The sequence below is a fragment of the Uloborus diversus genome, chromosome 5 (assembly GCF_026930045.1).
Source record: "Uloborus diversus isolate 005 chromosome 5, Udiv.v.3.1, whole genome shotgun sequence".
NCBI lineage: Eukaryota > Metazoa > Arthropoda > Arachnida > Araneae > Uloboridae > Uloborus > Uloborus diversus.
This window is the reverse complement of record NC_072735.1, coordinates 150,278,258-150,302,894: the sequence shown is the minus strand read 5'-3', so window position 1 is coordinate 150,302,894 and position 24,637 is coordinate 150,278,258. Positions and strand designations below refer to the sequence as shown.

At 34.8% G+C, this 24,637-nt stretch overlaps 1 protein-coding gene across 1 annotated transcript in view; it reads left to right on the top strand.

The window, feature by feature from the left end:
* The window catches only part of LOC129223192 (PDZ domain-containing protein 7-like), a 314,458-nt gene that overhangs the window by 144,745 nt on the left and 145,076 nt on the right, over positions 1-24,637 (top strand). Inside the window, exon 8 of the mRNA XM_054857759.1 lies at positions 2,964-2,984. Within this exon, the coding sequence (XP_054713734.1) occupies positions 2,964-2,984 (21 nt within the window). The remainder of the gene's footprint in view (positions 1-2,963; positions 2,985-24,637) is intronic.

Below are 24,637 nucleotides of genomic sequence, written 5' to 3'. Positions count from 1 at the left end.
GGCATAGTGTGATATTGTTTGATGAAACACAAATATTATCGTGGATGGTTGTGGACTACTTCTTGATTGTATACAGTATGATTATCCTGTTTCAAGTAGCGATTCATATAACAGGACACACTAATCCGACCAAAAGTCTCATGTCAGTCACTCAAGCCAGCTTGCAGATTTATTTGGTGAGAGTATAATTCCACGGATTAATTTGATCGATGCTGAATTACAATTATCAACGCGAAGATATCAAGAGCGTCAATATTAAGAGCTGTAAATTCCGATCGGTTGAAGTCTAAACTGAACTAAGGGCGGGTAAATAACTAATTATGGGAATGGGTAAGGTTTTGTTTCCTTTAATTTGGATTGTTGTTAAACTGTGCTGTTGCAGCTCACTAGACGTTAAATCCCGGTTATCACAAATTTGCCATTTCAACTGCGCTTGCGCGCGGACTTAGCTTTTTGGGCTTTCTGTTTTAAGATTTCGTGTTGCTTGTTTATATTTAGGCTGGGCGAGAGTCCCACCAAATTAATGAATGCAATTAGAATATTTTCACAGCGATTTCGTGATATATTATATGAAACTACGGATATGAATAACTGATAATCTTTAGAGAAAAATGACACTTCAATATTTATTAGTTTGGAAATATTTATTTAACATAAATGTAAAACACGTTGTGCACTTCAAAAATAATTGGAATATTAGTACAGAAATCCGTCTTTCGCGGATATTTTACGTTAGGCGTAAACAACTTAGTATTATACATTTTTATTTAGGTTGAGGGTTCGGCTTTGTATTAGAAGTGATGCTGCAATTCTAGTACGCTCTTCTGAGGTTAAAAATTTGGTCCTGAAAAAGGACAGACAAATCAGACACCGAATCCATTAATAATTAAGACGCAAAATTCAATCTTTACCGAAGCGTAAAACCTAAATCAGAGAAAACTTTGTGATTTCTAATTTTTATCTGTTGTCATCTCATATTTATTACTAAATTTAAAATGTTTGTAATTCATTTTAGCAAGATTTTTGAAATCAGCTAAGTCCGCGCGCAAGCGCAGTTGAAATGGCAAATTTGTGATAACCGGGATTTAACGTCGAGTTTGCAGCTCTAGTTCATGGAAGAAACTAATTCTCACAGTGTTAGAACTTAGAAATTGCACTTTTATTAGCTGTGAAATTTTCATGGCAAGTTAGCAGGTCATTTTTTGATATCATTATATCGTCCAATATCAATTTTCAGTAAATTAGTTGCTTCGTGTGCTGTGGTGTGGCATGTGGCACCGTCCTGCTGAAACTACATAAATGAATGTAACATTTATTACTTGAAATCGAGGCACGAGAAAGTAGTAATCATGTCTGGGTACCGCTCAGCGTTGACTGTAACGATATTTTTTGCATCATTTTTGAAACTAATGATTCAAACGGCCCATAAGGGTCACCTTGCGATTTGACGCTCTTGGAATATTTCCTCTGAGGATATGTGATGTCCGTTACCTAGGTTGATAAATCAGGAAAAATTCATCACTTGGAAGCCAACATTCGGCGCGTTATTGCCAACATTCAACCAAATCTACTGCAAAAAGTGTGTGAAAACTAGACCTCCAGGTTATGCCATATACGCACCAGCCGCAGTGACCACATGTCCGAAATCGTATACTAACATTAATGAAATAAAATTATCTTTCCAATAAAGCAAATTTCATTGAATATTAGAGACATTTTTATGTGTTTTATTTCCACTTCGAGTACTCTATCTCAAAAAATAAATAAATAAATAAATAAACACCCTTTATTTAAATAGATTATAAAATTTACACATTCCAAGAATTATTTTTTGAAATTTATTCCGAAACATTTCCATTATCATAAACACTCATACGCCATTAAAATACATCATAATTATTACTTATTATAGATACAACAGTTTATTCATCCGCTATTGAAATTTGAAAGTGCTTCCGAATATTATGAATACTTCAGAGAAATTAATAACATTCATGTCATACACTAAAAGTCGTGTCATGTAGGTAGAAATTACCCATGCATGTCACTTTCCTCCATTAATTTCAATTATTTCGTTCATGTATTTGTAATGAGACTTTGAGATATACTGATTGCCTATCGTGTTACCAACGGGAGAACTGAATAATAACTTAAAAAATTTCGATACATGCGTATGATGAATAGAGTGGAAACTTAATAGAGTTAATAGCTTCTTAGCATGTAAACTTTCAATATTTAGAAGTTATAACGCTAAATATGGAAAGAGAAAGATTAGAACTGGAAGGTTTTTAAGTCAATGTTGTGTGAAAAAAATATGTTTTTAAATCAAAGTATTTTCTTTTATGTTAGTGATATTAGATTAATATTAGTTTTATCAACAAAAATTTTTAATGAATGAAGTTCTGAAAATTTTCTGAAGCAGACCAGCTGTGCCGTTTTTGAATACAAACTAATTCAACGAGTTGTTTATAACAGGTATGTCTAGATATTCGACTCAATTTTCGTTACATTTGATTTCTCTCCGCAATCGTTTTTAAATTCACAATAGTCAAGTGTTGAAATTGTTACTCTGATTAGTCGGTTGCGATTTCGCCCACGTGACTGATCGAAAGCGACGGAGGTTAAAGTACGAACTGTGCGAGAATCGACCTGATTGTCTTTCTTGATATTTATTTCCCACCAACAAAAACCAACTTATTATTTTTTTTTCTAGACTCACGTCGACTATTACAAATACATAGTTGTTCTTGGTGCTAATTTCACTCGGGTTTCAATTGAAGACATATTAAATTTTATCTTTCTTGGAGTTAGTTTCACTCTGCTTGCGTCAGAGACCGACATTGTATTCTATTTTTCTTATTACTAGTTTCATACCTACACTATTTAAAATTCAGGAATACTTCACTATAAATATTACTGTAAAATGGAGAGTCTACAGCACATAAAAATTTTGCTGCTTACAGGGAAAACTAAGCAACTGCAGCGTCAGTTGGTACACCACGTGACTTATAAGGTGAAGCATATAATTATCCTTCCCCTCTCTCTCGATCCCCCAACCGATGTAGGGGCAGCTTTTATCGACAAAGAAGAATTAAATTGTGGAAAAAAAAAGCGCTTTTGAAAAATAATGGATTGAGCTGGATTTGATACTTAACACCTTATACTTTCGCATCATCTTTTCACAAAAAATTAGTTTCTCCTTAATTTGTGGTATCGTAATAGCACTTCCAAGACCACATTCATCATTCTGCTAAGAATATCATGATGCTTCAATTTTTTATCACGTTCCTCGTCTAAATCAAACAATTCAAGACTTAATGATATTGAGTTCTTATAGCTCACTATTTATTTTTTTCATATGTATTATTTTATTTATTTTTTAAATACATAATAAGGAATTTCGGAAAATATGAAGTTTTTGTAATCCTAACAAACACTAATCCCAATGAATTTGGATTAGCAGGGTTCTGCTGTACTTTAAAATTTCAACATATACTCAACCAATTCTTCTTCTCCCCGTACCAAAAGTACCAACCGTTCAATAACGAATAAATACCTTTGTGCTTAAAAATTAAATATGAGTTATTATCGTTTTAATGCACAAAAATGGCAGATTACTGCAGACACTTGTTTCAGAATCACAAGGAACCCTTTTCTCAATGCAAAGAAGTGTGAGCTTTTGGATTATCCAAGTTATCAAGTATCAAATTAATTAAGTCAAATTATAATTTTACTTTAACTACGAAAAAAGATTTATAAAGAGCTACCTTTCGATAGTATTATTCCTCTACAGCCCTAATTATTATTTCCTGTAGAAAAAATATTTGAACTAAATAAAAATCTTAAAAATATTAAATAATACTAAAAATATTAAATAATACATTTTGCACATATAGGGTGGTGGATTTTTGTTTTTTAAATTTTTTACATTTTCAAAACATATCAGTAACTCTGTGTCTGAACTTGTGGTAGTAGTACTAACTACTTGAATATAAAAGCAGCCAAATAACCACTCAAGTCACACTAGTCAACACAGAAATAAAGCACCTATAGGAAAATCTAAAGATAAAATTTGATGTGGCTTCAGAGTCACAGAGGGCGATAAAAGGTTATATTTAATTTCAGAACATAAACTGACTTTCAAGCATAGACACTAACTCATTTTAAGCGCGAATTGTAAGCGTAAGCTCTTTTTCTACTTTACTACTGTTTACCCTTGGGGATTATTTTCAATTTGAATTAAAGAAAGGAAAATTTTGCTGATTTCACTTCTTTAAATTTAAATGCATATTTGATCACCTGAATGAAAAGAAATAGAAGCTGATTCCATTTCATTCAGTATGAAATGAAGGGAACAAAGTCAAGATCAGCATTTTGAAATTTCGTCGTGCTCCTTATTCTTTTATGGAAATTATATTCCTTTTGAACTGAAATAAGAATATCTTAATAAAACAGTTTCTTTCTTTTTTTTTCAAAATATTATGCGTTATTTTTGAAGGTTTGAAACTCTTTCCAAAGGGTGCAGCTACTAAAGTAGAATACATTAGAATGGGGTTCTTTCCTTTAGTCAACAGTAGTACTTTTAGTCACTGAAATTGATAGAATAACATGGACCCAGAAAATACTTTCATTTTCCCAAAGTTATTTTTTTATTAATTTTTTAAAAAGTCCGGATTTTCAAACAAGGCGTGGTCCAGATGACGTCACAAATGATGCTTTTTGGCCCATCTTTGTACCGCGTTTCCACTTTATGCTAATCAAGAAGCGAATTAAAATTGCGCTCTACGCTTGCTATCAACCATACCGTTGCCAATATACGTGAGTAAAGATACGAATTAAATATTTTGCTCTGCGGATGGCAACACAGAATGGCATTTCATCATTTGTAATGTCATCGGCAAGAAATGTAAACAATGAAAGATCACCGATTTAAGTAATTTTTTAATAATATTAAACTTAAACGAATTATTTAAAAAATGGTTAGATCCTCTGTTTTTAAGCATGTTCTTTCAAAAAAAAATAATTTTAAAATTTTGGAAACGACCCCATTAGTCTGAATGCTCCCGTAATTTACGAAATACCATTTGAAAACAATCCAGTTAAAAATATAAAATCGTTAGGAAAATATTAGAGACTTGTTTAAACTGTCTTTGGCTTGTTGTATATATCGCCTTTGCGCAACGAAACTATGTGCAGTAAATTTCATTTTTTACTTTCTTCAAGGGCAATTTTATATTGAGGATTTCTCTCGAAGTCACGCATTATGTATGTCGATTATGTGACCAAAAATTCAAAATCTTGCTATTTCATAATAGAGAAAACAGCTTTTCTAAATTTGCTTTAAGAAACGAAGTGTGTAAAATACTGTGTAGAATTTACTGTGTAGAAGTATTGTCAAAATAAATGTCAAAGAAAATCCACTGCATTAAGCACTCTGAAATTATAATTAGAAGCAAACTTCCAAGTTAAGCAAGTTATAGAAATACATGTAGCGTATTTGTGTCGTGAAACGAAAATATATGAAATCGAAATTTTATTACTTAAATCAAGGAATGTATTTATAGTCGGTCGATATTTTCTATAGTAGTTTATAAAATTGATAGACAATTTCCTGACCGAAAAAAATCTCTCGAGGAATATTTGTAGAGTAATTTCTAAATATGTATAGAAATGTTATAAATTTAAAAAAAAAAAAAACATTCGCTCTTAATAGAAATGAATAAGCTTTTTGATGCAGAATCAAAAATGGAGTTATTTCGTTCAATACAGATGGAAAATTCTTAAACTTTAAAATTCTAGAGCACAGTCAAAGTACACTACTTGAAATAAATTTGAGTTTCAAATATTTATGTTCTGCATTTTCAGTACAGGTTTGCCGTTAATTTCACCCCTCGCACGGAAATAATATTTATGAATGAAAAATCTACACATGACTTGTCAATACAAGTTGATCGTAGTTCAAGGCTGCAGAGCAATTCACAATTTCAAAATTTCATCCTTCAAAACAAAGCTTCCTGTCATACACTTCAGATAAAAGCGCACAGTATTTACAGTAATTAGGCAGGAGCAATTATGCAGATTGCTACAAAGATATTGTTGCTGTTCTATAATCAATGTGAAATAGCATCATAGTCGTTCGTACAGCTGTCGTAGAAGTTCCTGTTGTAATTAATATTAAGGCTTCCATTATTTGTTTTCTAGCTCATGTTTTTAAGTACATTTGTATTAAGTTCAAATGTTTTTTCCACTAAACAATTATTTTTGCAAAAAAAAAAAAGGGGGGGAAAAATCACATGCAGCAGCTTCTTTGAGTTTGTTCATTTTTAAAATGTCGTGGAGTGTTCTAAAGATTTTATTTTAACATCATTCTCTTTGTTAGAATAGTAGTATAGAAAAATTGAAGCTAAAACAGCAGACTTTTCGTGTTTTTCTCACAAAATAGTTTTCATTTTTTTTTTTCCCAATTCAGTCAACGTATCGCACAAAGACATTCAAAATTCATTTTCAAATCTCGCCTTTTGTCCAAAAAAGGAAATTAAAAACTTCGATTGAGTCTTGGAATTCAAAAAACTTCTCTCTAATTCACGATCTTCAACAAAGAGCAGAAACTCGTTTAAATTTATCTCCATGAGCTTGAATTTCAGTTTTTATTTCTTTTTAAGACTAGTAAATGAATAATCCATGTTTGGATTATATTTTGACAAAGTAAGAGATCAACAAATGACTTTTAAATTTCTTTTTTTTTTTTTTTTTTGCTAGTTTCTCATGTTGTAGTAAATAGACGAAATTATTTCTAGAACATTTTTTTTTTTACTTTTATTAAACATTTATATTTTTCATAGTTTAAACGACAAAACCTCTTCGCTCAAACCTTAAAAACGTAAAATATTGAGAGTTTGATTTTAAAAAAAAAAGGTAAACATGACCAGTAGTGACCAGTGCTTAATAGTACTTCAGTAAATGACAATAAATGGCTAAATATATTTGAAAAAATTGGATTCCAGGTTTCCCAATGGATTCAAGCGTGTACTATCTGACCACGGATTGTACGGAAAGACAAACATCTGTTTTACAGTCGGAAATGGACGCATCTATTATTTTTTACCGATGCTAGCTTTTGCGAAGCAGAGTCTCATTCAAATGAGCGGAATACGAGCATCAAATTTTTACTTTTCTCCCTTATTCACATAGGATTGTCTTTTCTGCACGTTTGAAAATTCCATGCAATCCGTGGTTGAACAGTAGAAGGTAATACCTCCTTTGAGAGATCTGGAATCCTATCTTTTTTTTTTCAAATATAAACCTTGAAGTGACCACTACTGAAACACTGGCCACTACTGGTGTGTTTATCTTAATCCAGTTTTCATCAGCTACTCTGACTCTGATATGAGATGCTTCATCTTTTAGCTGGCTATCGATCCTCCATTTTAGGTTCGTTTTCATTGTTCTATTTAGGTCTAAATATTTTAGTCAGTTACCAACGTTTACCTCGTTAATGGTTAACGCTGCTGAGAACAATATCCACCTACTTCCCCTATGATAAGAAAAATGTTTTTGAATTTGTATTCACGTTTTCAATATTTAAACTATCGACAAGCAATCCGTTAAAGAACGAACCTCGTAGAGCTGAAATTCTAATTCTAACAACTTAAAAGTGTAAAAAGCACAGTATATCAAGAAAAATGTACAGTATATCAAGAAAAGTACAGTATATCAAAAAATGTACAGAATATCACGAAAGTTGTACAGTTTAACGAGAAAATTGGCTATTCTGCAAAATCTTAACAGTAAATAAAAGATTGACTTTGACTTCAAAATCAGAAGGCTCGTGCCCTACCGATAAAGTATTTTAGTTCAGAAACCCGAAGATTCTCTGGCTCAAGTTCTGGTGTATAGCGACTACTTTGAGTAATGCAATTAAACGTTGTGACATATTAAGCTTACGACCAAACGTTACGACCTTGAGTGTCACGGATTTAGACAAAATCTTAGATATTGGTTCATTCCCACTAGGTATGAGCCCAGCAGAGCCCGACTAACTAAAAGTGAGGCCCAAGGCCCACAATAATTTTGAGGCCCCTGAAGGCTATTATTTTAAAAATGTGTGTATTTTTTGTATAGTTGTAATGCTATGCATAATTATTTAAGTAATCTGGGGCCCCTTAGGAAGAAGGGGCCCCAGGCCCAGGCCTAGTAGGCCTGTGCGGTAATCAGGCCCTGGAGCCCAGGTATACTGGTTTGACTGCATAGGCCTAGTTCGGCTGCAACGGGGGTCGAATGTTGATAATTTGGACCCAGAAATGCAATTGAGTTCCCTTTAAAACTGTCATTTTTAGCCCTTTTTCTGCTGCTATACTGCAGTATGAGCCTTTTGCGTGCTTACTTTTGAATTAATTACTTTTAATACTTATTTTTAATAAGCAGTTCCCAAATTTAAATTGGCTACTATTTTTAATTTCAATAGCTTGAATGCCAAAATAACATAGTTACAGGATATTTATCGTTTGCATATGGAACTCTAATTAATTTCGTTTTATAGGGGAAGGGTGCCGTCAATGAACCACATAACGCTTTTCGATTTTTTTAGAAAAGAAATCCAACTCATATTTCACGTTAATTATAGAAATAATTTCTCAGTATACCTCTCTATTAATAATAATTTTCATTTTCATGATAAATATACACAATAAAGAATGAAAATTAAAAATAAATAATTTAGCATGTGGTCCATTCATGGCAGCCGGTTGCTATCGGTGGACCATCGAGTTTCCATCGATGACCACATTCTCAAATTAAAAAATCAATGCGTAACTTACAAATATTTATAATAGGTGATCGATAAACACTATAAATAACAATAAGTTATGGAAAAATAGATTCATTTTCTAAAATGTTTTATTTTCGAATGAGAGGAACATTAAAAAAAAAAAAAAAAGACAGCACTTACACAACACACAGCTGTTGTCAACACACCTCTTTCACCACTTAATATTTTCCCAACCTGTGCAACACTGTTCTTAGCTAATATCTTTTCAACCTCTTTTGAACTGTTGAGAATTTTGTTAAATCGATTTTCAAAATTTTCGTTTGACGCAAGATTGTACTTGCTCTCTAAAATGTCAGAGAACATTTTTGACCATTTTATTACTGAAACCAGAAGCTTAAGTCTCAAATTACCAGAGACTATAGCATTAACAGACTTTTTGTCTTAATTAAATCCGAGAGACATGTACTTTTCTCAGTCTCTTGAAAGGCCAATTCCCCTAATTTTTCGTAAGTGATTCCAAAAACTTCTTCACTAATTTTAAAATATGATTCACTAATCATATTCCTATTTCGGAGGGCTTACCTCCTAAATTTTTAAAAAGTGACTAAGGTAACAACAAACCGGTTTTTATCTTCCCATGCGAATGTTTAAAGTTACTTTCAGAACTAGATTGTCGGTAGACTTCGTCAAGGTTCATACCACCATTTCTGTAAACTACTGTAGCACGTTACGTGCTCCCTCTTGTTCACTGGCCATATTATTTGACTAATTTTTGCATTTATTTGGAGCAGCAAAAGTATTTGAAACTGTATTATTATGTTTTAAATTTTTAATCAATTTTATTAAAAAAAATTGCCTTGAAATTATAATAAAGTAGGTATAAGAGTTTTTTTCATGAATTACTGAGATTATTTTTTCATTGTCATATTTATTTTAAAACAATTGAGCAATTTTCAAAGGTAATTGAGCTGAAGTTACAGCAATATTTGAAATTTTCCATGAATGAAACACTTTATAAGATGGTCCATTCATGGAAACACCTAGTGGTATAATGATAGCAACTGCCTCATTTTGAATATTCGTGTTACTACTGTACCGATCCCACCTCTTGTGTAAAGACGACAAGAGAATGCATGGTCTTTTAGAGACGTTTAATGACATCAATATTTATAGCTATATTACAAATTACAGATTATTTAATGTTACAAAGATATTTTGAACTGCGTGAGCCACTCCGCGACTCAACAGCATCTTTGCTCTACGAGTGTCTCCCCCTTTGACCTATTTACTTTCTCTTATATACGGGGATTCGTTTGGCGGGGAATGCACCCCTGTTTACAACAGTCAGACGATGTTGACAAAATGGGTAAAGACATTTTCCTTCTGCTGTCTGGGGTCTCAACTGCGTTGACAGGATGGTTGAAAAATGTTCCTATAGTGTCACAGACATCATATCACACCAAACGAAGAAAGTTTATGTGCACAACAAATGTCCAGCTTCGGATAGAATTCAGCTATTCTGAAGATCTAATTTCGAACATTTCTCAGAAAAGGGGAGCAAAAACCGTATTTACGTGTGGTCTTATACTTATCCAGCTCCCATACTGGTGACAGATATAAAACACCCGCGTAACATGTTTTTCTCACTATGAGTGTGGTCTGGGAAAGAATTTCTAGACCGACCCCACACATTGAATCAAAATAGCAAACAACTGGAGAAGTCGCATCGGTATACTACTGTGACGAATCATGATGAAATATGAAGTATGGGGAATTGTACTTAAAAAGGCACTTTTAAGTGAATGTTCACGTTTAGATGATCAGTGATATTCAAAGCATGTTATAACTAAATGAAAATCTAAATAATTAGTAAGATAATGGTAGAAATCTTTTCTGGCCAAAGAAAAATACGATTAAATAATTTTAGCTACTTGACAACTCTGCAGTAGACTGTTTTAAGACAAAAGAAGGTACTAAAACTGATTACGCGTCTGCACAAACTCTGGTACGGGAAATATCTTCGCGGTCTAATCATGGAACCGGTTCATTGACGGCAACCTTCCCCTATTGATAGTCTGCTAGTAAAAAATCATTTATCGTTTGCTGATAAAAACATTTACTTTAACTGGATATTTCTCGTATGCTATCAAAGGTATCCCACATGGTTAAGCAAAAAATGGGAGAAGAGAAAAAGCTCTGATTAATTGCACATGGCACACAAAAGTACAAAAATACAAGATCATTTCGACTTTTCAAATAACTTAGATAATGCCCATAAATAAATCTGTGTTCTCCCTTATACTCAATTTACTGACAAAAGATACCAAATGTGTTGGGAGATCGAACATAGTTTTGAGTTCTGAAATTCCAATGGAAACGCCATTGCATCTCTGGGGCCAAACTAGCAAATTTGGACCCTCGTTGCAGAGAAACTAGGGCCTATGCAGTCAAACCACTTTGTGATAGCCTAACAGTAATCAACTAGCCTGATAGAAGTTTCCTTGGTTTTCTCCTTTTGATTGCACAAGTGTGGGGCAGCTGCGATTAGAAACACTACAGAAAGATAATTTCTACCAATGACGTTCTGCGCATAAAAAATTACGAAACAACTACGTGAAGAGCAAATCAGCCGGTCGAAGCTCTTCAGCTAATTAACATAAAGCAAACTAACATAAAGCAAACCAACACAGTCTTGTTACTCAATGAATTAATTTATTCCAAGACATTCTTGTTTTTAAGCCATTGTATGATAATATTTAAGAAAACTTTTTAAAGATAAACGCAATACATATAAATCAAATTATTTCTTGTGCATACAAAAAAGATAAAATTCACTTAGGTAAAAAACTAGTTTTCGAAAAACCTTTTAGTAAAATAAGCATTTTTTTTCTCCACCTGAACACACTCTAAGAAAATCACAAAAGCGGCGTTTATAATTGAATGATTTTCAGCTCTACAAAGAAAGGGCGAAAGTTAAACAAAGCTTAACTTGAAAAATTGATTACATTAATAATTAAAGTTTTTAAAACGCACAAAGGAAGAATATTTTACGCTGTGAAATAATTGATTGCTGTGTTGTATTTTCCAGCATCTTTTACTGATTGTTTGAACAAATCAGTCAACTAAAATCGTAATTAACATTTTAAGCAGCCGTTAAAACTCTGAAGCATTCAAGGGATATGTATTTGAAGCTTTGAAGTGAGAATTTTCATTGAGCTATTGTATGAAAATATTTACTTTTGCGGGAGTTTTCGGAGCGTCTCAAATTAGTTTTTAATCTGACGTTTAAATAAATCGATGGTTGAATTTTAATGGTAATATTACACCCGGTTAAACCCTTACCAGGGTAAGTGCGGAGGTGATCGGTGGGCTTTAAATAAGTTAAATAAATAAATGAATATTAATCAGGTTTTCGATTTTGGTTTCTTTTTTTTTTTTTGATATGATCGTGTTACCTTTAATAATCAATGGGTCACTGAGCTAATTTTACTAAAGAACTAAAATTGAAAATTTTGAGCAAGAAATGAACATTTTGTGTTTTATTGAACTAAAACCTTAGAGCAGGAACTATAAATTCAAAGAGCAAATCCAATCAAACAATTGTTTAGCAAAAGCTTGGGCAAGATCCCAAGTTACGTGACTTAGCGACGAAAGGTTGACATGTTTTGCGTGAAACTAGCTAGAGAAACCAGAATTTCTTCCAATGCTTCGCTTTAAAATCTATCACGTTACCTGTTATCTTTGTTTCACGAATGAAAGTCTTCATTCTCTCCATTTTATCTCTTCTCGATGTACAGTAGAACAGTACAATAAATGCACTGCTCGAAACAATTAGGGGAGCAAGCAAAAAAGTGAAGAAAACCGCTCGAGACAGCCACGTATTGGCATACAATGGATAGTACACGCGTATCAATGCGCATTACAGAAAAAAGTCGGGGAAAAATTTTGAAATTAAGCCTTTATTCTTTAAAAATATGGGAAAAACAGGAACAGATAATTTAGGGAAACAGTTTGGTTACTTTTAAGCGATAAAAAAAGGTACTGTTTAAACATGATGATGAGTTTTAATAGGGCGTGTGGTCACCTCGAACAGCTAAGACTGTTGCACACCTGTTTGCCATGAATGCACTGAGGTTATCGATCTGACTTTGGGGAATACTGTTCCTCTCCTCAAGAAGAGCAATCTTCAAGTTTCGAACTGCAACAGGCGCCCTTGCTCGCGTAGCAATGCGTCGTCCGAACTGTCCCAAACATGCTCGATTGGATTCATGCCAGGAGAGCACGCTGGTCATTCCATACGCTGTATTGTTTCAGCTTCAAGCATGCTCTCCACTAAACGAGCTCTATACGGTCGGGCATAATCATCCTGGGAAACAAAGGAATCTCCAATGGCTCCAGCGTAAGGGATGACATGAGGTCGCAGTATCTATTATGCATACCTGCGGCGCGTCAAAGTGCCATTCCGTATGATATGCAGGTCCATATGTTCGCATATGCTGATTCCACCACAAACCATCCAAACAGCTTGTAGGATTTGTGACCTTTCACGAACGAATGCCGGATTTTTTCGAGTGCCCCTGTCCCTTCATACCAGAACACGTCGAGTGTCACACTCCAGACTGAATCGGGACTTGTCTGTAAGCAGCACTTGGCTCCAATCATGTTGCTCCCAATCTCAATGTTCAGCAGCCCATCTTCTTCGGGCCGCAGTGTGGCGTGGGGTTGACGGAATGAAAAACCATTTGTCTACGTGCACAGAACCCTCCCTCGTGAAGCCCATTACGTACTGTTTGGCTGGACACTCTTCGTCCTGTAGCCAACTGTCTTTGCAGCTGCGTAGCATTCTCTGTTCTGTTTCGACGGGCTGTTCGCCGTATATACCGGTCATCAGTTGCTGTACTGGAGCATGACCGACCTTGCCCCTGGTAGACGTCAAACATTTCCTGTTTCTTTGAATCGATTCCACAGCCTTGCAACAACACTTCTGGTGACTCCAACAGCGTCCGTGACACTACGTTGTGTTTGCCCGGATTCCAGTCTGCCTAAAACACGCCATGCCATGGATTCCAGTAAATCACATTGTTGAGACATTCTCAAGCAAGGGCGGATCCAGAAAATGTTCAAGGAGGGGGCGGTTGTTTTTTACTCCGTGGAACTTCAATTTCTAAAAACTTTCGAAGGAGTGTACTGAACCCCATCGCTTACCCTAATGCATTCAAAAGTGTTCTACAGCTGTGCTTTTTTTTTTTTTTCGAAAAATATTCAGAGTGATCCTTTGAAACTGTCTCTAATATCATCTAAGATCGTCTGAAATCGAGATTTTGGAACAAAAAATCATATAGAATGTTCTTGTACCTATCTCCAAAGTAATAAGAGGAGGGCTACGATTTCGTTTTCAAGACTTCAATTCTGGAAAATTCCGGGAAGAGCTCTCTTTCTTCTATCACCGCCGAATATTATGTAAAATTGCGTTTTTAGAGCTTGAATATCGAAAATATACCTCAAAAAAGTTCCTGCATCTCGGCCCAAGGAGGGGGCGATCGCCCCCATCGCCCCTCCCTTGTATCCGTCCTTGTTCTCAAGTAACTTTTTCTCAAAAACAAATGCGCCGCAATCGAATTTCACAGTTACGGCAATAAAACAGAAGTTTCTGCAACATCCCGATTTCTGCCCTTACCTCCTTTTTCTGGTTTTTGACGTCATGAACTTTGATTTGCATATATAGTTTTCTTGTGTTTCCAGGTAGGTTTTAAATTATGGCTGATTCATTTTACGTTACTTATTGGTATACATCTTTGCGTAATTTTGCTAAAATCATGTGCTCCCCTAATTGTTTTGAGCAGTGTACTAACTCAATAAATAAATGCTTAATACTTTGGTGCAAAAACATAATTTTCAGTACTCAGCTATTACGAGTATCCTCATACATATGATAGCCAAAACCACTGACCGAGTAACGCCCTGACATCACCACCAATGAAATTCGCCATAAAATGGCCGTCAATCTCTACCTTAATAAGAAACTGAAGGTTATAAATAATTAGCACGAGGGGAATTATTTCACTAAAGGAGTACCTATAGTTCGGTAATTTCACTTTAAGAAGGTTGTATCCCTGAAAGCTAATAGATGCGTCCACTTCCGCCTGTAAACCGGGGGTTAGCATTTCCATCTCATCGGTAGTCAGACTCTATGAATAGATTTCTATTTTGCATTAAGCCATGACAACGTAATTTTGTCTAAAAAGAAAAAAAAAATATATTTATTGACCAGTTCTATAAGAGCGCGAGTCCCAAACTCCGTATAAAGTAAACGAACGTTTTTACGCTCTCTTAAAACGTATTGAAACTGTGGCTTACGTTAGTCTGGCTTTGAGGTACAGACATTAATTGGAACACGTCAAATTTAAAGACCAATCTCTCTGATGAAAAGGCAACTTGCTCCAGACCTACCATGACGAATTTTTTCTAAACATTTAGTAAACGTGAGGATACAAATACATTATTTGACATTTTTACATCTCCAGATACTTTTGAAAAAAATAAATCCATGAACTGTCACAAAAATCTAATGTGCCAAAAAGTGGATGCTACTTCAATTTCCAACATTTTCTCGGAAATCCAAGTATATGAGTGCATTAACGATATAAAAATTGATCAGTTAATCGTCTTATCGTAGTTTCTTTCAAATATTTAATGGAAAGAAAAAAATGCCATATCTTGAATTTGTTAACTTGCGAGCGATACCTCTGAGTATTTAGTTATTGAGTTGTGATGATATAAGTTGTGTTATTAGGACCAAAGAAGCTACCTACCTCTGACATATGCAGCTTAAGTACTAAACTCGGTGTTTAACTGCCATAAAATTATTCATCTACTGCGAAGTCAACTCTTGAACTTAAGAAGCTATTTTGAGATGTTGGAATCGTGCCGTCCCCAGTTTTGATTCAGTTGGAATATATGAGTTCACCTAATCCTTAAACCCATAAGTTTAACACGACAAGCTCGATGGATTTCAAGATACCCTCATAATTAACAGGGAAGCAGTTTCTAATAATGCTGTCGTTTCCAAGAATTTAAAAGTATTTTTCTCTGAAAGAACATGCTTAAAAACATAGGACCTAACTATTTTTTAAATAATTTGTTTAAGTTTAATATTTTTAAAAAAATACTTAAATCGGTGCGCTTTTATTGTTTACATTTCTTGCCGATGACATCACAAATGATGAAACGCCATTCTGTACTGCCATTCACATAGCAAAATATTTAACCTACATCTTTACTCACGTGAATTGGCAACGATATGATTGATAGCAAACATAGAGCGCAATTTTAATTCGCTTCTTGATTATCATAACGTGGAAACGCGGTACAAAGATGTGCCAAGGAGCATCATTTGAGACGTCATCAAGACCATACCTTGTTTGAAAAATTGGACATTTTAAAAAAATAATTAAAAAAATAACTGTTGGGAACATGAAAGAATTTTTTGGGTACATTTTTTTTTTTTTTTGCTTATTCTATCAACTTCAGTGACTAAAAGTACTACTTTTGACTGAAGGAAAGAACCCCATTATGCAGTGAGTTTCAAACTGTTGCTTTGCAGCTTGATGGCATTACATCACAATCTTTTTAAAGTATATTTCTCTTGATCTATAGAAAATTTTTGAGTTCAATTTGATTTTGAGTTTATCGGGTATCCGATCTTAATTAAAACTCCAAAGACATGAATGTCAACACCCCGGTTTGCTGAAAACTTGAAACAGATTCCTCAGATTTTTTTTTTTTCAAAAAAAGGGGGGAAAAAGACTGGAATAAAAAACTATTGCAGTAGTTCGACATCTTTACTGCCATTTTTACGATATCATTTGAGGCACTGAGATGCAAAGAGATGTAAGTGAACTTTTTGAAGTTTCGACTTAATCCCGTTTATAAAGTTAAATAACAGGCAGGCTTTCATTAGAAAAATTTTCTAAATCATCCTGTACAATAGCACCTACTACGGCTACACTGTTAAAAATTTTCCGGAAAATTTACGGTAATTGTTACTGGCATCCATATGTTACCAGTAACTATTACCGTAAAAATCAAATGTTACTGTAAAATTTTACGGTATCCTCGGTAGGCCGCAGCAACCAATTGGCGCTGGGATCGCTTATTTCTCCGGTATAAATTACCGTAAAAATCAGCTATGCGTTAGTCCGTCATTTTACAGTAACTATTACCAGAAAATCTTCCTGAATTTTTAACAGTGTACTAGTGCTATCTCTTGCCCCAAAACAGAGTAGAGGTCCAATTACTATTTGAGGTAGTGAGAAGCAAAGTGGCAAAATTAAAAATTTGGAGATAACCGGTACAAATGGTAGGTGAACCTCTCTTCTTGGGGCAAGAGATTGTGCTAGTAGCCCTGGTAGGAGCTGATGTATAGCATGATTTAGAAAAAAAAATTCAATGAAAGCCTACCTAGGATCTGATTTTTAAACGCGTTTTACTCGAAACTTAAAATAGTCTACTTGCATCCCTTTGCTTCTCACTGCCTCATTTGTACTAGTTGTCGCGAAACAACTTCCTACTCTTCTGCCACGCGGTTATAACAGATACATGAAACCAATTAAATTATAACATTTTATTGAAGAAAAATTATGAACTAAAATGAACGAACATAAATTAGAATCATAACAGAACTAACAGACCCTAAACATAAATTCACTGGGTATATATACTAAACTGCTTGGCTAATACTGTTGCCATTTCAAAGAACATATAAGTTTTTCCATATACTCCCCACCTGTACTCTTTAATGAGTACACTAAAATTTAAGAACATAAATTAAACAGATCTATCAATTTAAACTAAATTAGACATTTCAATCATCACTTAAATTAACAATCAACTTACTTCAGTCTGAAATTAAACTAATTTAAACATACAATAAACAATACATTTCATTACAAAACAGTCACTTCGAATGGATAGAGAAGTTGAATTGCTCTTCTTAAGCATCCTTTAGACGTGCGGACTATGCATGCACGTACATTACCATCTCTTCCTATGAGAACTTTATCGATCACACCCATGTCCCACAGTAACTTATTTTTCAAAGGTCCTTCAACAAGCACTACATATCCAATTTTTAAGTTCTGTTGGGAGTGAGGAACTAAAAAATTATGAGCACTTCTCAATTGCAATAAATACTGTTCTTTCCATTGAGATCAAGTTTGCTTGATTAAACGAGTCTGGAACAGTTTACGTTTCTGTAAAGTCTTTTGGTTAGAGTTTTTGTCAAATATCTCAAGGAAATAATTTGGAAAGTTAATCTTGTCATTTCCTGCAAATAAAAAACATGAAGGTGTTAATGCAATAGGTTCGTTTAAATCGTTGAACTCATAGGTAATTGGTCTATTATTCAAAATAAACTCAATTTCTGTAAGGATGGTAGCAAGCTCTTCTAATGTCAACAGAGCTCTACCGAGTATTTTTCTCAGCGGGTCTTTAATACTTTTCATCAATCGTTCCCAGAAACCTCCCCACCATGGAGAACGTTCTGGAATAAATTTCCAAATGATGTTTTCCGACGCTACAAAATTCTGCAGCTCTGGATGCTTTATTATTTTACGAAAAGATTTCAGTATTTCACAAGATGAGCGGAAAGTCTTTGCATTATCAGAAAATATTATTTTTGTATTTCCTCTTCTTGCTAGGAAACGTCTCAAAGGGAATATAAAACTTTTTACGGACATATCTTGCACCACTTCAATATGAACCGCTCTAGTTACGGCACATATAAATAATACAATGTACACTTTCTCACAACTGGTTAATTTAGATTTAACCGTTATTGCACCACTAAAGTCAGTTCCCACATTAGTAAACGGTGGACTTTCAGCAATACGTTCCAAGGGTAATTGACCAGTTAACTGCTTAGCTGGTTTTAACGAATATTTTTTGCAGATTAAACAAGTAGAAATACCTCTTTTCACAGTCTGTCTTCCTTTCGGTCTTCAGAATTTCTTACGCACTTGAGCTAAAGTTGATGATACACCCGAATGAAAGACACGAAGATGTTCATGAAAAATCACTAATTCCGCAAATTTCGATTTCGGAAGTAAAACTGGATGTTTTTCATTTTCAGTCAAGGGAGCCTCCTTTAGACGTCCTCTTACCCTAAGAACACCAGTCTCGTCCAGATATGGAGATAAGGAATAAATCTTAGAAGATGTACTAATCTGCTGATTCTTTTGAAGCCTTTCAATTTCCTCGCGGAACACTTCCCACTGCACAGTTTTTATCCACATCTCTTCAGCTTCTTGTAATTCTATAGCATTCAGTGGACCCTTTTCAATTGATAATTTTCTGGACTTCGAAATAAATCTCAACACCCATGCAGTCACTCTCAGTAATTTTTTGAAATTGCTAAAGTCGTTAACTTTTAATACAGGACTATACGATGATACAACCGTGTTAACACTAACTTTCAAAAGTTCAACTTTCGCCGCGTCATTCGAACAGTATTGTTTCTGCAACGGCCACTCATCACTAGGACTAGTCAACCACCTTGGTCCGCGCCACCACACGCTGTCATTTTTCAACAAACTCAATGATTCACCTCTTGTAAGTTTATCTGCTGGATTCATTAAACCTGGACAAAATTTCCACATACTAGGCGAAGTCAAATCTTGAATAAGACAAATACGATTTGCAACAAATTATTTCCACTCCCTAAATGAACCTTTAATCCAACACAAACAGATTTCTGAATCCGTCCATAATATTACTCTATCAGACAAATTATTAAATAAACCAGACAAATATTTACACAATTTGCAGCCACTAACACTCCTAACAATTCCATTCTCGGAAGCGTTAACTTTTTCAACGGTGCCACTCTGACTTTTGACATTATAAAGGACGTCGAAACTTCACCCTTCTTATTACTATACCTAAAGTATGCAACCGCACCATAAGCCACTAATGACGCGTCCGAAAATATGTGTATTTCAACAGAATCCCTAAGGTCACTCACATTTAAAAAGGAATATCTTTCTACCGTTAATGAATCTAAATCTTCAATCTCCCCATACCACTTCCTCCACTTCAAAGTCTCTAGCAATTCATCATCCCAATCTGCACCTATTTTCCAAATATCTTGCATTAAACATCTAATTCTTACAACAAAAGGAGATAAAAAACCCATTGGATCAAATATCATTGCGGCTGTCTGCAGCACACAACGCTTAGTATTTTTCAACGAAGATAAATTACTCAACAAAGATTTTACATCTAATGACAAACTGTCCTCCTTAGTATTCCAATTCAACCCCAACACCTTTAACTGACAATTTTCCGAACACTCACTAATACTCAGACCCTGGTCAACCCATCAAGATTCCAATTCAACTGAATTAGATCTCAGCTTTCCTAAGTTGAAACCCCCATCTTTCAAAACTGATACGGCATCAGACGACAACTGAAATTCTTCTTCCACGCTTTCAGCTCCAAAATACAAATCATCGACGTACAATGAACTTTTCAACATTTCAACAGTTTTACGCCTATTATCTTCATATTTTTTTATGTGAGTTTTAATTGTAGCACTGAGAACAAAATTTGACATTGTACAACCGAATGCTAATCGATTCATTTGCATAATTTTATGTCCCTCAGAGTTATTTGAAGCCCAAATAAATTTCAAATAAATACGATCATTTTTTGCAATACTAATCATAAGGAAAGCCTTTTCAATGACTGCATTGAATGAATTAAACTTCCTAAAGTTTAACATAATATCAGGAATGTTAGCGTTTAAATTTGGACCACATTCTAACGCATCATTTAACGAAATATTTTGCTTTAATTTTGAACTACAATTAAAAACGAGTCTCACTTTAGTCGTAGCCTATCAATCCTAACAACAGGACGATGTGGCATAAAGTATTCGTTTAAATAATCACCTTGAAAAACTATGCACTTTTGCCAACGTTCGTATAGCTTTTAGAAGCACTCCTGGCAGCCATTTTTCGCAACCTCCTGTAAAGCCTCTTGCGCTGCTGCTTTAACTTCATCGTGGGGAAGAAAGCGACTTTCATGTTGAGGATGCACGGTTTGATTGATCAATGCTCTGATACGACAAACAAATAACATAATGTTTCGTCGGACTTAGCTCCGTGTGACTCTTACCTGTTTCCAGCAAAAAAACATTTGCATGGACGCCACTTTCTTCCGTCAGGAGAAGATAAAGCTGCATCATAGTAGGTTGCGAAAAAGGCTTCCAGGAGTGTTTCCAAAAGTTATATGAACACTGGCAGAAGTACATAGTCCCTCCTCAAGGTGACCCTTTGAAGATGGATGTGCTTCGGTAGTGTGAACTATTCTGGGTAAAGTTTTATACAGCATGTCCCCGAAATTTTGGATCGTACTACGTACAATCTATATAGGATGTAGTTATGCTTCTCTTTTTTGACTGTTGTATGATGATAGAGAGAGAACAACAGCCAAAAAAAAAAAAAGAAAGAAAGGAAGGAAAAAAAGACAATGTTTAGCCAACTGATTTTTTTTTTTTTAAATTGAACATATAACTAAGATTTCAGCAATATTGTAATAATGTAAGGATTATGTACACTATACATAGTTAAAAAACTTTAAATTATGTTGTTTAATCATTCAAAAAAATTTAAGAGGAAAAATATGAAACCGTCAACAAATTACGCAATTAAAGTGGAAAGATTGCACGTTGACGTTTTTAGTCATGAAATTAAACAAAAAAGGTAACAGATAAATTACAATATTAAATCGTAATAAGAATATTTTTATACTTATTTAAAAAATATGAATTAAAAAATTTGCATTTTTCATAAAAGCTATAACAGTGACGTAAATTTTTCTGAAAAAAAAAAAAATAGCCATGAAAAGAGTGAGGTTCTTAAAACGCAGCTACAATAAACAAACTCGATATTTACTCCAAGTTAATAATAACTGAATATATATATACTACTTAATCTGATGTTTGCACACATAATATTGAACAATTTGATTGTTTAAAATCTTTTATGAATTACTACAAACAAGTTCAAATTAAATTTTTCAATTTAACAATAATTTGCTGAAATTTAAATAATTGCATAATAGAAAATCCTTGAAATATTTCTATAACATATTATTAAAAATATGATGAAAACGAAAATAACTCGTTCATTGATTTTATAAAAATACATGAAAATAGTTACTTACAATAGAAAAAATCGATCGCTATAAATGATGCAAAAAAGATGGCGCATTACGAAATAAAGATGAAAGAAGAATGAGAAATACGTAAAATGACATTTCTTGAGCAAAAAAAATAATCACTAAATATTTAAAAAATGCTTGAAACGACAAGGGAGGGGCGGAGGGGGTCACCTGCTGATTTTGGAGTAACTCACAACATTAAACTTCATTCCTAACTTCGGCATCATTTGTTTAGTACAGAACCGCTACCACCAACGCCTCGGAAGAGTTTCTGAGTCGACTTCAGCACTTCCGAAGAAAAAATTCAAAAGTCTCTTTGATTTCCAAATTATGTCACCATTCAAAACCTCTTTAATCAATTTCTTACATTAATGCTCTAAATTCTTCTTGAATAATAGATTACGTTTGGAAAAAAAATCTCTAATTTTAAGAATGGTGTTAGTTTTAAACAACTCGGAAATGCAACTAGAGTTTAATATAAGAAATACAGGCAGGGGAGGGGGGCACGCAAGTGTTCTAAAAATTACCGTCGATTCAACGAGAATCTAACAAAATGACAAAAAACCTGCTTCGCCATCTCATATTTGTTTCCATGGTCTCCAATTCGGCAATATAAACTCTAACAAAAAAATAAATAAATAAATAAATAAATAAAACTCGACGCATCAAGAAGCAATCATCCGATTGATTTGAAATTTTGTATGCATGATGGTTTTGATCAGATGTGCAAATGATTAAAATTTGGTGTCCAATGAATGGATAGTTTGATCTCCAGCGCATCGAAACTGCGCATCCAGCAGATGTATATAAAGAGCAATTCTTCAATAGTTGTTAAAACTTTCGGTTTGATTGCGATTCAGATTACCTTTTAACAACTTAAAAACGCCTCGTCGCATGGTTCGTGCTCATTACGAGCAACTGTCAGAGTTTAAATGAGGTCATATCATTGGATTGAAAGAGGCCGGTTGGTCAAATCGGAGAATCGCTCGTCATTTGAGTCGAAGTGATGCGGTGATTCGAAGATGCTGGCAAGGATGGGTGGAAAATGGCCGAATTCAGCGTCAGGATGTTAGCGGTCGAATTAGGGTCACAACAGATCATGATGACAGAGGGATTGTCCGATCAGCTGTCACAGCGCTTTCTTCAGATCTATGAACCATCAGATATTCAACCCAAACACCAGTGTCCATCATGAACATTTACAGACGGTTGGGACAACGAAATCTACTCTCGCGTCGACCGTTACGCCACCTGTCACTGATGCCTATACTGCCGAGCCAGATTACAGTGGTGAATGGCTCGATTAGGTTGGAATGGTGCCGACTGGGGATGCATAGCCTTTAGCGACGAATCTCGCTTCCAACTATGTCATGACGATCATCGAAGACGTGTTTGGAGACACCCAGGGCAGAGGAGGGATCCTGGTTTCACTTTTGCACGCCACACTGGCCCTCAACAAGGCATTATGGCCAGGGGTGATATTTCCTTTGATAACTGGACCCCTTTAGTCATAATTAGAGGTACACTTACTGCACAGTGGTACGTCGACGACATACTAAGACCTGTTTTGTTGCCGTTCCTTTTGCAGTACCCTCGGCTGGTTTTCAGCAGGACAATGCCCGATAACCTTACGGCACATGTTGCTATGAACTGTCTGCAAGCTTGTCAAACTCTTCCGTGGCCTGCCAGATTGTCAAATCTCTCCCATTGAGCATGTCTGGGATATGATGGGATGGAATATTGATAACCTCGTGCGGCAATGGGAGCGAAATTAGCCGGAAATACCGCAGGACAACCTCCGGGAGTTTTATCGGTGTTTCCCACGTCGTGCTTCTGCTTGTATCTAGGCTAGAGGCGGGTCAATACCTTATTGAACTTGTTATTGTATCTCTGACGTAAATTATTCAATTGTTCTAAGAATATAATCATTTACTGTTCTGTGCATTGTCTTCCTATTCACCAATTTTCGTCTCAATCGGATCACTCCTTCTTGGTGCTTCGATTTTTTTTTTTTTTTTTGTTATAAGAGTGTATCACCAAATGATCGTCAGTCTGAGACGCTATATTAGTAGTTTTGTATTGAAATAAGTAATTAATAGCCGCAAAAAAAAGAGTAAATAGGATTTTTAGAACACCCGATTGAAAACAAAAGGGAAGTGCACAACTGGAACGTACGCACACCCCACGTGCAAAATTTTAACCTTTTACAGCTTACCTTTTTTGAGTTATGACTTATGAGAGATACATACGTACATCCAGCCGCAAGAAACAACGCAATAATTAACTTGTTTGGTACCTAAATGCAGTAATAAAACCTCTTTCAGGGGTGACTAAAATAGAAATTCATACTGAAGTTTAAGTAAACAATTTTATATGAAAACAATAACTCCGTTTATTTTGCATTAAAAAGTAAAACAGCAAAAGGTCTTTTTTTTTTTTTTTTTTGAAAACATCGGCCAATTCCATCGGCTTTTCGATGTTTTTAAGGTCGATGGGCCGATGTTTCCTGCAAGTTAGCATCGGCCGCCGATGCCGATGGCTAAATTGTTGAACCATCGGCGCCGATGCTTCGGCCAGGCCGATCCATCGGTCGAGTCCTACTAGTTACAAGCTTTGAAATTTCATTTTCATGAAGGAGATTTTTTTTTC